The 15,105-nt window shown below is 37.1% G+C and overlaps 1 protein-coding gene across 1 annotated transcript in view; it reads right to left on the bottom strand.

Annotated features, from left to right (window-relative positions):
- Positions 1–6,365: 6,365 nt before the first annotated feature.
- LOC123864373 (acetylcholinesterase-like) overlaps positions 6,366–15,105 on the bottom strand; it is a 52,825-nt gene continuing 44,085 nt past the window's right edge. Inside the window, exons 3-5 of the mRNA XM_045904763.1 lie at positions 7,961–9,758; positions 7,304–7,479; positions 6,366–6,730 (exon numbers count right to left, since the gene is read on the bottom strand). Coding sequence (XP_045760719.1) covers positions 6,600–6,730; positions 7,304–7,479; positions 7,961–9,726 — 2,073 coding nt within the window. The 5' untranslated portion in view covers positions 9,727–9,758 and the 3' untranslated portion in view covers positions 6,366–6,599. The remainder of the gene's footprint in view (positions 6,731–7,303; positions 7,480–7,960; positions 9,759–15,105) is intronic.

Here is a 15,105-nt window from a genome sequence, read left to right as displayed (position 1 = left end):
TCAAACTTATAGCACCCCTCTTTTTGCGTCGGGGATTAAAAATGGACATTATAATCCTGAGAAAATTCATAATCTTACTCAGTTTTTATTTTTTATGATAAAATGAATTTGGTTCAATCACAAGGGTATTACAAAATAGCAAGAAACTCAACAATATTTGTTGTTTTCATAGGACAAAACATTTTAAAATGCACATCAAATGTACTATGAGCCTTGCCTGTATGGAGTTTTAAAAATACATAATATTACATTTCATAGAAAGAAACAAAATCAAAGACAATTAGTTTATATACAAGCATTTATTTTTATAATTAAACACAAACGTTGCAAACATTCAATAATGCAATCATAGCACTAAGATTATATAATAACTTACTAGAAAATTTACTATTAGAATTTAAAAAGATAACTGGAATGTAAATTAACAAAGACGACACAGCGTAGGCCTTACTTTAAGCCGGGAACACTTGTAAAAATGCCAACCATTGCCAACCAACCAAAACCATGTGAGGTCAAAAAATCTTACTATTTTGAGGGTTCCGTAACCGAAGGGCACCAACGGGACCCCTATTACTGAGCCTTAGCTGTCAGTGCACCTGTTTATCTCAAGAATCGTAATAGGTAGAGCTAAAATGGCCGCCATGCAAGTTTAAAGCGAACGAATTGTTTCTTTTTTCAGTTTTATAACATTTCCAACGATGGTACGGAACCCTTATTGTGCGCGTCCGACTTGTACTTGACCGGTTATAACAGCTGCAGGTATAGAAAAATCAATATCACTTATAAGAAACTTTTACGCGCTATTTGCTTAAAATGGAGCTTTTCAAGTTGCGATTACCTGCTTTGCGGTTATTATGTAACTCATCCATAAGCTCCGAGTGCACGCAGCGTCTTACCTGAGACTGAGAGCATACCAGCACAAGCCAGTTTGCGCAGTTAAGTTCCAAAAGCTGCTAAAGATTGGACTGCGCAGTTCTCGTTCTTGCCTGTGCAGTTTCAACTGCGCAGGCAAGATGGAGCGTGTAGCCAGAGCGATGGACTTATTACATTATTATGAACTTAACATTATTAACGTGGCGTCGATGGGTGGCATTTTATAAGTGTATCCGACTCAATTAATTCGTGCTTTCAAAATTTCGCTATATTAGGCCATTCGTGAATTTAGGATACGGAAATTAATACATGTTATCATAATTCCGATTTTATCGCATGTCGACTTATCAGCTAAGTATTTTTTCATACCTTTAAATAATTTGAGTAAAATCTTAGAGTTGAAATAAGTACCTAAGCTATAGAGCGCTTACAGTACCCATGAGCCGTCATGTTGATCGAGCACTTAGGATCGGCGCACATATGGCGGAGCGCAGCCCAGAGCATGCCTGCGAAGTTTTCTAATCGCGTGACACATTACGCGAATTTCTACCAGAGAATGCGCGAGCACGCGCGGGACTGCGCGCGGATGCGCGAGTATCCGCACGGATGCACAACTGATTTTAGATATTATTTCAATGAGGACAATGTTGATAATATTTTGACAGTAAAAAAATGCTCTGCGCTGCGCTCCACCATTTGTGCGCCGGCCCTTAGAGATAAAGACGTATGCCACCATGAAAAGATTATGTACTTATTTAAATATAGAATGTGACGGCTATTCCACGAATACCATCTCGTTTTAACTAAGCTCTGACTTAAGTAGACCTAAGCCTAACGCGCTCTATAGCTGGTTTATATTTACTCTAAGGCCATTATGCTCACATTATTATAATTGTAGATAGTATAATATAATATATTTTATCGAAATCATACCGAAATAGAAATTAAAAATGAAACTGTTATGCCGTTCAATGCAAATTAAGACTTTTGCACCAAAATATTACGTCTTTCATTTTTATTATTCAACTTTAGAGCAGTATAATGAGCAACACACAAACGGGTACGGGTACACAAACGTATACCCGCAAAAAAGACGACAATACACTAAATAAACCGAGCGTCCAAAGGGCATTGAACTAGTTGGTATATACTATAACCTATCGTTTCGGCGGCTAGTGATAAAACATGTGCCAATCGATAGACTACGAGTAAATCAATCAATCAAAAAGTGTTTAGTAAATGTTGTAAGTGATACCTATACTTTCTGAGATATTTGAGTTCAAAATCAGAAAAATAAAGCGTTAAGATAAGTAATAGGTAATTGTTAATGCTTTCTTTTTCTACATATACATTTCATCACTGAACAGTATTTGATTGTAATAAATCACTTACTCAGGCTATTGACACATGTTTCATCAAATTCATATTAGGTATTTTTTTTTCAAAATGGCAGACTTTTAAGTATGCCAGATTCCAATATAAAATGTTCAACCCCTTTTGATGTCATTATTATAACCCAACGACTTTTATAGACATGGTAACGGGCGGTCATCTTCTAAAACATACCGACTCAATGCGCATGGACGTTCTTTTTCACAAAGGCCCGCTCTAAATATCTACGCAGTCTATGCCGCTCACCGCATGCATGTCACATACACAAGCGTACGAATTTGTCTTCATTTTTTTAAATACGAATATAATATGACCTTTGCCTATTTGAACTTTTTTTTATCTTTGATATGACCTAGTTAACAAGATCTAAACTTTTACGTCGACGATTTATTATGATGACATGTACAAATCGTGTTTTACATACTGCCAAGCAAAATCGTAAAAATCGGGCACCTCTTTTGGGCAATGAGCAAGAGGAATTTTTTCGTAGTCCACTCCAAACAAATGTAATTTATCGGCTTTTATTTAGATACAACCAACCAAACTTAATAAAAATTTGTAAATACTTTCTAGGGACTAATAACTATGTCTGTGGTTTTCCAGATTTCCGTTACAATATTCGTTTCCACACGGTCTCAAGAATTTTTGTTCAAATCTTTAACTCCTGTAACTTTAAAACTAGTTATTTTTAAGGAAATCTGGCAAACTACAGACATAGATATTAGTTATTATAACGTGGCTACAAAATTACATCGAGTTTGATGGGTTAATATTCAAATGAGATTCAAACTACGTTTGTATGAAGCTAGTGACGGAGAGACCACCGGTAAATTAAATAAAGTTTTACGTATCAGAGTGGCATTAGCGATCGTTTGCTATTTACATTATTAAGCTTTACTTTACAATCCATAGCGATTTATATTTTAGCAGAAATTTAATCTCTCTTACAATCTAGTTACAGTTTTCTGAACTAGCACACTTGTTGCCTACTTTTGTTCTCTTTTTGTACCATCGCAGTATCATTTTGTTCCTTTAGCTGTCTCTATAAAAAAGCTGCAGACCTAATATTATGTACATTTGTGCAGTGTGTAGTTGATATAATTAGTATTTTAGTCAGCAGATAAAGCAAGCTTAGATGTTGCGTTAAGCAAAAGAGATAGGTAACTTTAAACAGGTGTTCCAAATGTACTTTAATTATATTATACTCAACTTACATTTTGCGCATCTTTAGCTTCCTTGCTTAGTCTAAAATAATCTCTCAGGAATTTGGACTTAGTTGTAACAATTTAACGCTTTTGGCACTACTCGACGTCTTTCGGCCTCCTCCCTTTCCCATCCAAAAGTAAACAAACAGAAAGTTGAAAAGTGCAAATATGTAAGTAATGTCTACAACTACTAGTATCGCCTAAGTGTTATATCAATATATATAAAAGTGAACAAGAGGCACTCTATAGGTTTATATACGCAGGTTAAAATAAGCGTACTTCGTGAAATATCGAACGTGAAATAACGTGAATAGATTACATCCTCTAACATCAGCCTATAACCACTCGTATTAGCTACTCGAAAAGCCATATTATCTGTCTGAATATAATTTATAAATTAGTTATTATCGAAACACCATTATTCAAGACAGACGACATAGCTCAATTGACGACTTATACAAATTAAAATTTGTATATTTTACTCCTAGTCTAATTACAAAATGAAATCAACAAAAGCCCGAAATAGTAAATCTATTAAAATTAAATATTTTATCATCTACATCTCGTAAGGTATCGTCTTTCACAACAGGTTATAAGTTTGACACATAGGCGCTTGAGCCCTGCCCTTGAATTAAAAATACATAAAAACTAAGATCCGAACAACAACGAGTCCTACTTTATATACTAACATTCATACGTTATTTACATGAATTAAATATAGATCAAGATTCCAGGACCACCAGACCTTACTTATTTTCTGAGAAACAAAATGTATAGGATAGAGTAGTATTATTGTGTAGGTAAAATTGATATGAGCTGCTAAAAGTACCTTCGTCAAAATATTAGTCACTTTTCTTAAAGTCTGAGTGCTGATTTTATATATATTTTACAGAATATAATTATAATTAATATAATTTAATAGTTAATACTGCTAGACGCTTCCCGTCGGCTGTTATTTCCACCAGACGCTTAAAAGCTCGCAAAAAATTACATAATTATTTAATCTTACTTATAGTCTGAGTCGTATGTTTTATATTAATATGATACTCAGGAAATATACATAAAAAAAATCAGCACTCGGACTTTAAAAAAAGTGAGTAAAATTTTACGTACTTTTAGCAGCTGATATTTTTAAATAAGTCGTCAATACAAGATTGAAATATACGTACGTTAATTAAGTACACACTAGCACTACTCTATCCCACACATTGAGTTTCTGGAAAATACGTAACCTGGCGGCACTGGGGCCTTGGATCAATAATATTCGATTACTATAAAATAGTTCTCGCAATAGACGTTAGAATTACTGTATTGTACTAGTAAGTTGTATTTTGTATCTCGAACAAATTGTATAGATTCAACTATCTCATAAATACCAATATTCGAAAGCTGAACCGCTGGACTACTACATCTCTAATCTAGATATTGAGTCAATCCTAAACATTAAGATACTAATTTGTATGTTCTAACATACTGAGTGTTCTACACACTGAATTCATCATAATTCTGCCGCCACTTTCCGCATAGGTACATAAGAACTTCAAATTTTATTTAGGAAATAGAGAAGTATTATACCGTTTTCTTATTAGTACCTAATCCTACCTATCTATTAAGATAGCCCGTGATGTTCATCATGTTAACAATACGTGTTAATAGCAGTTTATTATTTTTCATTTGCTATTTTTCCATGCTTTTTTTCATTGGCTTATATTTATCATTAATATTAGTTATGCTTTCCTGTTCATTCTTTACATCTAAAACACAATCAGTTACATTCTTAATATCTTCCAACCAATCCTATTATTTAAAATCTTCTGCGAAAGATAATTTTGCTTGTTACGGGTTTGTTCAAACATTTGCTTTCGCTTTCCACAATTGGTTTACAAATCGCACCGTTTATCATGTACAACTTTCTAATATTGGTCCGCTACAGAGTTGTGAAGTGACCTAGCTTATACTCTTAACTTACACTAAGGCTAGAATGAACTTAAACATTTCTATGCCTTGCGTGATATGTATTGCAATAGAGGCGCTTTAAAGCTAAGATTTTATTTGTATCTCATTTACTTAATTTGTTAATCCATCAATTCTAAGTTCATCTTAGTTTGCATTATCTTTTTCATGTTCCTGTTCTTATTTAGTCATCCACGGCAATTATTTTTCCCAATTTATTATTTCATTGTCATCCCCTTTTTAACCTATTCTTGTAAGATATGTAAAATCTTATCAACTAAGACGAAATAACCACTACGTATTCCTATAATTTGTTATTAACAAGTGATATGTTGATGGAGGCATCACTCCCTTTTAAAATAGATATAACATTAACTTCATGAACAATATTACCTTCCTTACAATCAATTATGAAACTTAACCAAAGCTTGATAAATATTTAATGGACTTACAGAGCAATATAACACTTAAGGTGGCTTACAACTAAAGTATACATAATTATTTAAATACTATACATATAAAAATAATTTTTTAAATATTCCACTGATTCATTGGACAAAAATGCGTAAACGCTAGGCCCACTGTAAACATACCGAACATTGAAAATATCACTAACTACATACGTATCTAGGACGACTTTCCCTCATTTACACATCAAAAAATAACTTCAACATAATGTTGATTTTACGTAATACCTAAACCATTAAAACCTAAATTTTTAAGCCCTCATTTTAAAACTCGACTTCTCTTTATGCTAATTTATATATCGTCGTCTTAGAGTGAAAACCTCGGGAATGCATTTTTACTCAAATTTATTTTATTGCGTTTCTAGGAAGAAAACCTCGCAACGCACATCTTGATCTGACTAATTTGTTCATTCGATACTCGTAACGCCATCTATGACATTAAATGAGAAACTCGTAAATACTCGCTTCTGTTAGTTACAGCAGGCAGTTTTTTCTTCCTCCTGAAAAGTTACTTCTTTTACACTTACAGGTTTTCACTCTAAGCCGTCGATATTAACAATTAAATGTACCAACAGTGGGCCATAATAATCACAAATAATCTCTCCACCAATCACTACATAATATAATCTCATCAGTGGAGCATTGAAAAGCGAACGGAATAAACCAACATCAAAAAGCTAAATATCATCATTATCCCTAAATGAATCATTCATATTTTTAATTTTAACGGGGCTAGCCTTGCAGTTGCTACAAGCGTAAGTCCCAAATAGACCGCAACATGCGTCGGTCGATATGATGGTGTTGCAGAGTTCGTACAATTCTTTGGAGGCTCTGGTTTACCTGCAAAAGATCAAGAACAAAATTAGACACAACAATCATCTTTAAGGCTCTTTTCTGGAGACATGGTTGCGCGTCACGTCGCGCTGTTAACTGAAACATATGGCCAAGTGAAGCCCTCAGCAACCTAGGCGGTCTACTCGGCTTCTGGTGCGAGCTTGGATGGCTGGAGTGAAGACTTCGGCGGGGAGGGAACGCACACACAACAGACGGAAACGTTTAAGTGCGGAAACCAGCCCAGAGAGAAGAAGAAGATATGGCCAAGTATGAAAACGTTCTTGCAAAAGCATTTGCTTGTTATATCGCGTAGCATGACGTGCCTCCAGTCTGACTCCAGAATGACGCGTCATTGAAATATGATAAATCTTGCTAACTTCTAACATGTAAAAAGCACTGAACTAGAAATTCTTAAAACGTAGATGATCATTATGATGCCGCCTTTCAATAAGGCCGCCTTTGCACACAATTGTATTTAGTTTGCACTTTCTTTGTTTTGTCTTATTTCAGGTTTTGTATGCAATAAAGTTTTCTATCTATCTATGATGCTATGGATGTTCATAAAATACTACTACTTACTAGTAGCCATCATTAGTTGGGGCAGGTACTTCTGCCAGAAGGCGCATTGCTTGACACGAAGGCCGTGTCCCACCGCACTCGAGTTCACAGCGAGTGAGAGATATTCTCGCCCAAATGCTGTGTGAACAGGCCAATGGACCTTCGTCATTTCGCCATTAGCGTTTAGGGATGGATTCCTGAAATGTAAATTTTTCGAATTATGAAGTGACCTAGCTTAAACTCTTAACTTCGTATACTCTTAATTTCTTTAAGCAATTTAAGCTTTTCTTTTTACCACAAATTCAAGGTTTTCGGATTTATTCCTTTATTTGTGCTATAAGATCTACCTACCTGCCAAATTTAATGATTCTAGGTCAACGGGAAGTACCCTATAGGTTTTCTTGACAGACACGACGGACGAACGGACAGATAGACAAAAAGACAACGAAGTGATCCTGTAAGAGTTCCGTTTTTCCTTTTGAGGAACGGAACCCTAAAAAGCTGAAGATATTAAAAAAAGATATACATATATAGACTAGCGCTTAGCTGCAATCAGATCTGCTGGCAAGTGATCATGCAGCCTAAGATGAAGCGCTCTTAGTGTTGAAAAAAGATTTTCGAATCTTCTACGTCAGCTTAAACTAAGAATTGTTTTCAAATAATAATAACTATACGTACCCTGATCTCGCAAAATTGGCCCAATATCTCATTAAACGTTTGCTGAATTCGACTTCTTCTGGTGAATAATTCTTTCCTGGATTAAGGGGCTCACCAAACACATAGTTAATTTCATCCGCGTGCATCACTCCAGTCCAAGATGGCCAAGGATTATTCTTACTACGATGTTTGTAGTAATAAGTGTAAACGTTGTTCCCAGTTTCAGCATAACGATGTGCGAATTCATTGACACCGCAAGTGAAGTGGTAATCGCCAACCATTTTGTCTAAAGCATTTCTATTTTTTATTGGATCTTCTGTATTAAGCCAGTCCGTATATTCAAACACAATAGCTTGCCTGCCTACATCATTCACGTAAGGATTTAACTCCCTTACAGCCTGAAGAAACTGCTCTCGAGTTATTCCAACATTTTCTTCTTTCGGAAATAGTTCAGTGAGATAATAAAGGATGAAGTAATAACCTTCCTCTGTGTTTGATCCCATTAGAATGTTTGTCTTTTTAAAGTTTTGATGTACTAAGGATTTTCGGGGCATTTCATCCAAAAATGAGCCATCAATGATGGGTACAAATGGAAATTCACAAATGCCAAGTGTTCCCCACTCGTTATTAACTAATTCGTCGGCACTCTTTTTTCTTAAGCAGTCAATCATAGGTCCCATATCTGATCTAGAATTCGGACAGTGAACTGCTTCAGCCAAACGTATGCCACGCAGAATACTCTCCTCCCTCGAAATGATGGCCCAGGGAGCAGTAGCAGCTCCAGATTGCATTATAGCCTGGGAAAATAAATTTCTAGAAAGAGGTGATAACAAGTGTAAAGAAACGGACACAGCACCAGCAGATTCTCCGAAAAGTGTAATATTATGAGGGTTTCCACCAAAATAACCAATATTGTCTCTAACCCAGTGTAAAGCCATTAGTTGGTCAAATAATCCAGCATTCCCGGGAACGTCTGCAGTATCGAAAAATAGGAAGCCGAGTGAAGCCACTCTATACTGCATCGATACATACACAATATTTTCTTCAGATACAAGGATTTTAGGATCATATACGTCCAATGTAGCAGTTCCAGAATAGAAACCACCACCAAACACCCATAGCATGACTGCCGCATTTTTGGGACGTGGTTTTGGTGTAACGATATTTATGTACAAGCAGTCCTCCTGCATATCCGTATTGGGATTCCACATCATTGCGCCAGGAAAGTCACCGAACACGGTATCTACAATTTGAACGCATGAGTGTGGCAGTGTCGTCGTATTAAGGATTTCATCGCCCCAGTTTTCTACCGGTCGCGGGTGTCTAAATCTGAGATCTCCGAGGGGTTTTTGAGCGTAAGGGATGCCAAACCATGCGTCTACTTGTTTTCCAGTCGCTGCTGTGAGAGTGATGCCTCTCACTCGTCCTTTTCTCGTGCGTACTATTAGGTCATCGGCTTCGGGGCCGAGTTGGGGCTCGTCCGCCATGAGTTCCTCGATCCTCTCATGGTTGGAGTAGAAGCGTTCTTCGCTGGCTCGCTTGGAGGAGGACTCGTCGTCGAACTTGGCGCGCTTGGACGAGGTCTCGTGGTCGTCCTGGCGCGGGAGGATGGTGTCGAGCTCGGGGTTGTACCGCACGGCCTCGCCGTGGCCGCGGTAGGGTTGGGGCGGCGCGGGGGCGGGGAAGTGCGGCGCGTGCTCGGGCGCGTGGTGCCTCGCGCGGTGCTCGTGGGGGCTGGCCAGCGCGCGCGCCAGCAGCGCTGCGAGCGCCGCAACCAGCACGCGCATGCCGCCGCTACACGCGCTCCCACAGTCACCACCTGGAAATACATACCCACAATCATTCTAAACTCAAAGTTAAAGTCTTTTAATCCAAATGAGTACCTACTAACAGTGGTACATATACCTAAATTAGTGATTGTCAAATAATAATAATTGTTAACTTTGATAAATAAATTGACATTAATGGTAGTAATTACGATAGTTCCAAACTATTCATCCTTATCGTTCAGGCTACATATTATCATAGTACTAGAGCTGTCCCATCAGAGGCTTTGATCGGATGGAATTTCTGGAAATCCTTTCTTTGTGGAGGAGTAAAGGATTAGACATAACTGTTAGTTTTACGTTGATATTATCCAGTCCGTCTTCTTTTATAGTACACGAACCAACGTTGTACTGTCATGTTATTTATGCGAAAGTTACACTACACATTCAAAGGCACTACAGACCTTGTTTTTGACTATCCGGTAGTTTAATAAATAATTGAGAATGTGACCGAATGACCACAGCTGCAGCCACTTTCAACAAAGACTAGCCAACCACGCAAGAGATATATCATATTTTTTAGCATTTTAGATGTAATAGTGCATATTATGTATACAAGCATAGGTGCACTCTTTATTCCTCAATAATAGGTACCTACCTAGGTATGAAATACGAAAAAATAGGTATCAAACATAATTTTAATAATTTTCTAGAATGTTAGTTGCATTAATTAGCTTATCAGAATCAGATACAATAAATTTTGGCACCTAGATTGATAAGCACAGGTGCACACATTCTGGGTTATTTGTTGTAATCGTTCCATGTATTAAATACCTAGACGTCTCGTTGCCACCCACATGATAGGTACTTATGCAGAAAATAGTGACTAATCGGTCATTTGGGAATGGAAAATCAATTATATTATCGATAGATATTATTTTAAAATAGACTAATGGACTTTTGGAACTGTTGTTATCGTACCTTTGTACACGAGCCAGCATAAAGCTGCCTTTCCAGCAGACATGTGCAACGTTGCTAAGCTACGGATGTGTGTTAAATCCACCAATAGCATCGCTGGATTTTCATAGCTTTACTTGCTTGAAATCTAGTAGAAAGGCGTTCTTAGTAACTTTTTTAATAATTAGATAATTCATTTAGTAATTAGATAAAACACAAGTCCCGAAACAAAGTTTTTTAAAGTTCTTTTTCACCCACTAGCTCAAAAAGGGCGCCTTTGATGTCTAAAACCAGTGAGCAAAAATCGTTTTTGGTCACTTAGTGAGAAAAGTGTTGTCTCAAGAAAAGTCCGAAATTTTCATACGCCAACATTTTATTTCAGAAAAACTGTTTAAACCTATTTTATTATTTAAACTATTGCTTTCAATAACTAAAATCAGTTTTTTTACATCTTGTATTTTTTCGCTGTAATGTGTATTTTTAATTAATAATATAATATTAATTATATTTACCTACTTGTTTTTTATTGAAAGGAGGCTAACACTCACCCCAAGACCAAAATACTCCATCGATTAGTTATCCATATTTATCTAAACTTCAAACTGAAATAGATTTCCTAAATATAGTTCTAAATATAAGCTACGGTGGTGTTTAATTCATCCACGGTAGTGGTTTATTAGATATGTATTACGGCAGTTTATGCCCTTCAGTATAGTTTGGTATTTATTTGGGGGAACTAGGGAACTGGAGGAAATCCGGCCACGGTTAACATCTATTTGATTTATATAACCCTAACTTGGTTATAGGGCTCCGTAGCGTTGACAGGTTCATCCTGGCTAAATATAAAAAACCTTACAGTTTCATCCTGGCTATCTATCTATCCATCCATCTGTTCTTCTGTTTGTCTGTGTATCCCAGCCATTTAAAAAAAAACTATTAGAGTTGTAAAATAAAAAATTAGCACAGTAGGTATATCAAAATTTTAAAAAATCTTTTAAAAAATCACCTATCGGGACATAAAAAACGTAAGCCGAAAAATGTTTTATTTACCCCTCGGATGATACCTACCTCGCTGAATAAGTATTTTAAAATCATTATGAGGAAACACTGTCCTGAAATCCATTCAGTTACCGATTTTGCTCTATTTCGATCGACATGATAATATTTGTATTATTTCAACTTAGGATACGACGCCTTTCTCCTAATCGTAATAAAGTAGCTAAAGATAATATTGTGGGTCCGAATTGGCCTTTTAATTTCCTCCCAGTATAAGTATCAGTGGTCTCAGTTCCGGTTATCTCTAACATCTGATTACAATCATTAAACCTGAGTCTAAACAATAGGTACCTACTCTTAGACGAGTCGAATGCGGAAGGATCTGGGATGGGGACCCATGGGAAAGAAAAACTCGATAATTATTTAATTATTAAGCCTCAATAGCTCAACGGTTATAGGAGCGGACTGAGATCCGAAAGGTCAGCGGTTCAAACCCCACCCGTTGCACTATTGTCGTACCCACTCCTAGCACAAGCTTTAAGCTTAGTTGGAGGGGTAAGGGGAATGTTAGTCATGATTAAAATGCTAATATTCTTAATAAAATAAAATAAAACAAAAAATAAAAAATTATGTAGAGAGATCCCCATTTTAACATTGGCTATATTGAGTACCACGTCCGCCTTTCAAAGCGTACATAAGACGAACTAGAACAATAAAATCGTTTGAAGAAGCAATTAAGCAAAGCCGATTGTTCGCCGCAAGTCTGCACAAAGGCCTTCCTGCGAGCGGTAATGGCCGCACCGCTGCGGGAAATGACATTGAGTGTTACAAACTTAGGGCCAGCGCAGACCTACTCTATCCACGGAAAGAAGTTAGTATAACGCTCTCTCTGTTACGCCCATACACATGACAGAGACAAAAATCTCAGTGGGCGTTAACCATTTTCAGTCACCAACCAATCACAAACATGTTTTCGAAAACGTTCGAAAGTCCGCGTGTATTTAGATTTGATTTTCCTTAATAACAAGTAGCCTATGTCACTCTCCAGGTCTTTAACTATGTCCACGCAAAAAAAAATGCTTATCCGTTGCTCCGTTGCGTGATTGAAGAACAAACCCACAAAACCACAAACCAGAAAACCAATAAACCAACAAACAAAGACACTTTATAACATGGGTAGTGATGTTTCATTCCGATGCAGAAATCGTATTCATACAACAGCGTCCAATAAGCAATTTAGCAAAGCGATCATTCGTCACGAGCTCTCACAAAGGTGTCGGTGATCGATAATGGACACATGGCTCTCGAAATGGCTTTCAGTGTTGATCGACTCAATCACATGAGAGAGAACCGAGCGAGCTATGCGGATTTATTTACGACTAGCTGATGCCCGCGACTTCATCCGTGTCGATTTACGTTTTCGAAAATTCCGTGGGAACTCTTTGATTTTCCGGGATAACAAGTAGCCTATGCCACTTCCCAGGTCTTTGACTATATCCATGCAAAAAATTACGCTAATCCATTGCTCCGTTGCAGAGTGTTTGAAGAACAAACCAACAATCCAATAAACCAACAAACAAGACACTTTCGCATTCATAATATCTAGTAGACGAGTGATAGAACGTGTCACAATCTTCAGCAATAAACCCATTTTATTTGTCTCGGAATTCCGTCCCATCGGGCTATGAGAGTGAGGGAATAAAGAGTGCACCTGTGTTTACGCATAATATAATTCGCACTATAGGTAATATCTCCCGCGCAGTTGGCTGATCACTATGTAGATTGACCGCCGTGGCTGAAATTCGGCCGGGAGGACATTATTATTATTTACTAGGGGATGCCCGCGGCTTCTCCCGCGTGGATTTCGGATTTGGATTTTTGTAAATCCCGTAGAAACTATGATTTTCCGGGATAAAAAGTAGCCTATGTCCTTCCCCGGGATGTATCCCATGTCTGTACCAAACATCAAAATCGGTTCAGCGATTGGGCCGTGAACACGTAGCAGACAGAGAGACAGACAGATAGACAGACAGACAGACACACTTTCACATTTATAATATTAGTATGGAGTATGGATTTAGAATTTCTTATTGCACACACAAACATATACATATATACAGAAAAATCAAAAGAAACTATACATAAGGGTATTATTAATAGTTGCTCGAATCTGCCTATTTAAAAGACATTGAAGTTGGTTTATTTTCGTTTAATCTTATACCTACGTGTACCAAAACCAACCTAAGAAATGACTAGAAGCCCCTGATCCTCTAACCCGGCGCTATATTACCTACCTCTAATCCAAAAGATAATATTATGGTTGCAAAATACGCTACGGACTTTGGCTCGAAGCCATTCGCCTACTCTAGAGATTGTAGACTAGAGCTGTTTGCTGAATAAGATGACATTTTTAGGGTTCCGTACCTCAAAAGGAAAAACGGAACCCTTATAGGATCACTTTGTTGTCTGTCTGTCCGTCAAGAAACCTATAGGGAACTTCCTGTTGTCCTAGAATCATGAAATTTGGCAGGTAGGTAGGCCTTATAGCACAAGTACAGGAATAAATCTGAAAACCGCGAATTTGTGCTTACATCATTTATAAAAAAATTAAAATGTGTTTCAATTTTCAAAATAAGAAAACTATACCAAGTGGGGTATCATATGAAAGGGCTTTACCTGTACATCCTAAAACAGATTTTTATTTATTTTTATATATAATAGTTTTTGATTTATCGTGCAAAATGTTGGAAAAAATACCCGAGTACGGAACCATCAATGCGCGAGTCTGACTCGCACTTGGCCGGTTTTTTGTATTAGGTATTTAAGTTCAGCTGTAAGTGCATACCACAGAATCTCTGTCTGTATGTCTGTTGATTAACTTCTATCCGGAAAATCAAAGAGTTCCTATGGGATTTTTAAAAACAACACGAACGAAAAAGAAAAATCCACAAGAAATCGTGAGTATTAGCTAATTCAGAAATAATGCGAAAGCGCTAACATCCAAATCTTGGGACCCCAACGTTCGAAAAACCGAACGATGTGCCCCGCTTGTTGTCACCTAAGCTTTGCAACCCTTTCAACTACGAGTATATCGGCTACGCTGTTTCTCCAGATCTCCTCAATTCTGATTTGATCACGTACTTTTGTGTAGGTAACATTAAAACTCTCTGAGGGAAGTGCTAGCACACAATCTAGTAGCAACGCTTCATAACGTATAGCTTGCTTGTGTAAGGTTACTTTTAAAAATTGATTTGAGTTGTCAACAATAATATAAAATTATTAATTTATCTAATGCAGGTAGTTTGATAAAATCGATATTTGGCTCATTCGATGTCATACAATCTGTTGCTAGGAGGCCAACAAGATTGAACTTGCATAAATACGGGTGTTTTGAAGGTTTTAGTTGAGTCTCCTTCTGAGATTCGGAGCGATATCGCATATTTTCGG

Source organism: Maniola jurtina, chromosome 4 (assembly GCF_905333055.1).
Source record: "Maniola jurtina chromosome 4, ilManJurt1.1, whole genome shotgun sequence".
Classification (NCBI taxonomy): Eukaryota; Metazoa; Arthropoda; class Insecta; order Lepidoptera; family Nymphalidae; genus Maniola; species Maniola jurtina.
This window is presented reverse-complemented; position numbering and strand designations above follow the sequence as displayed.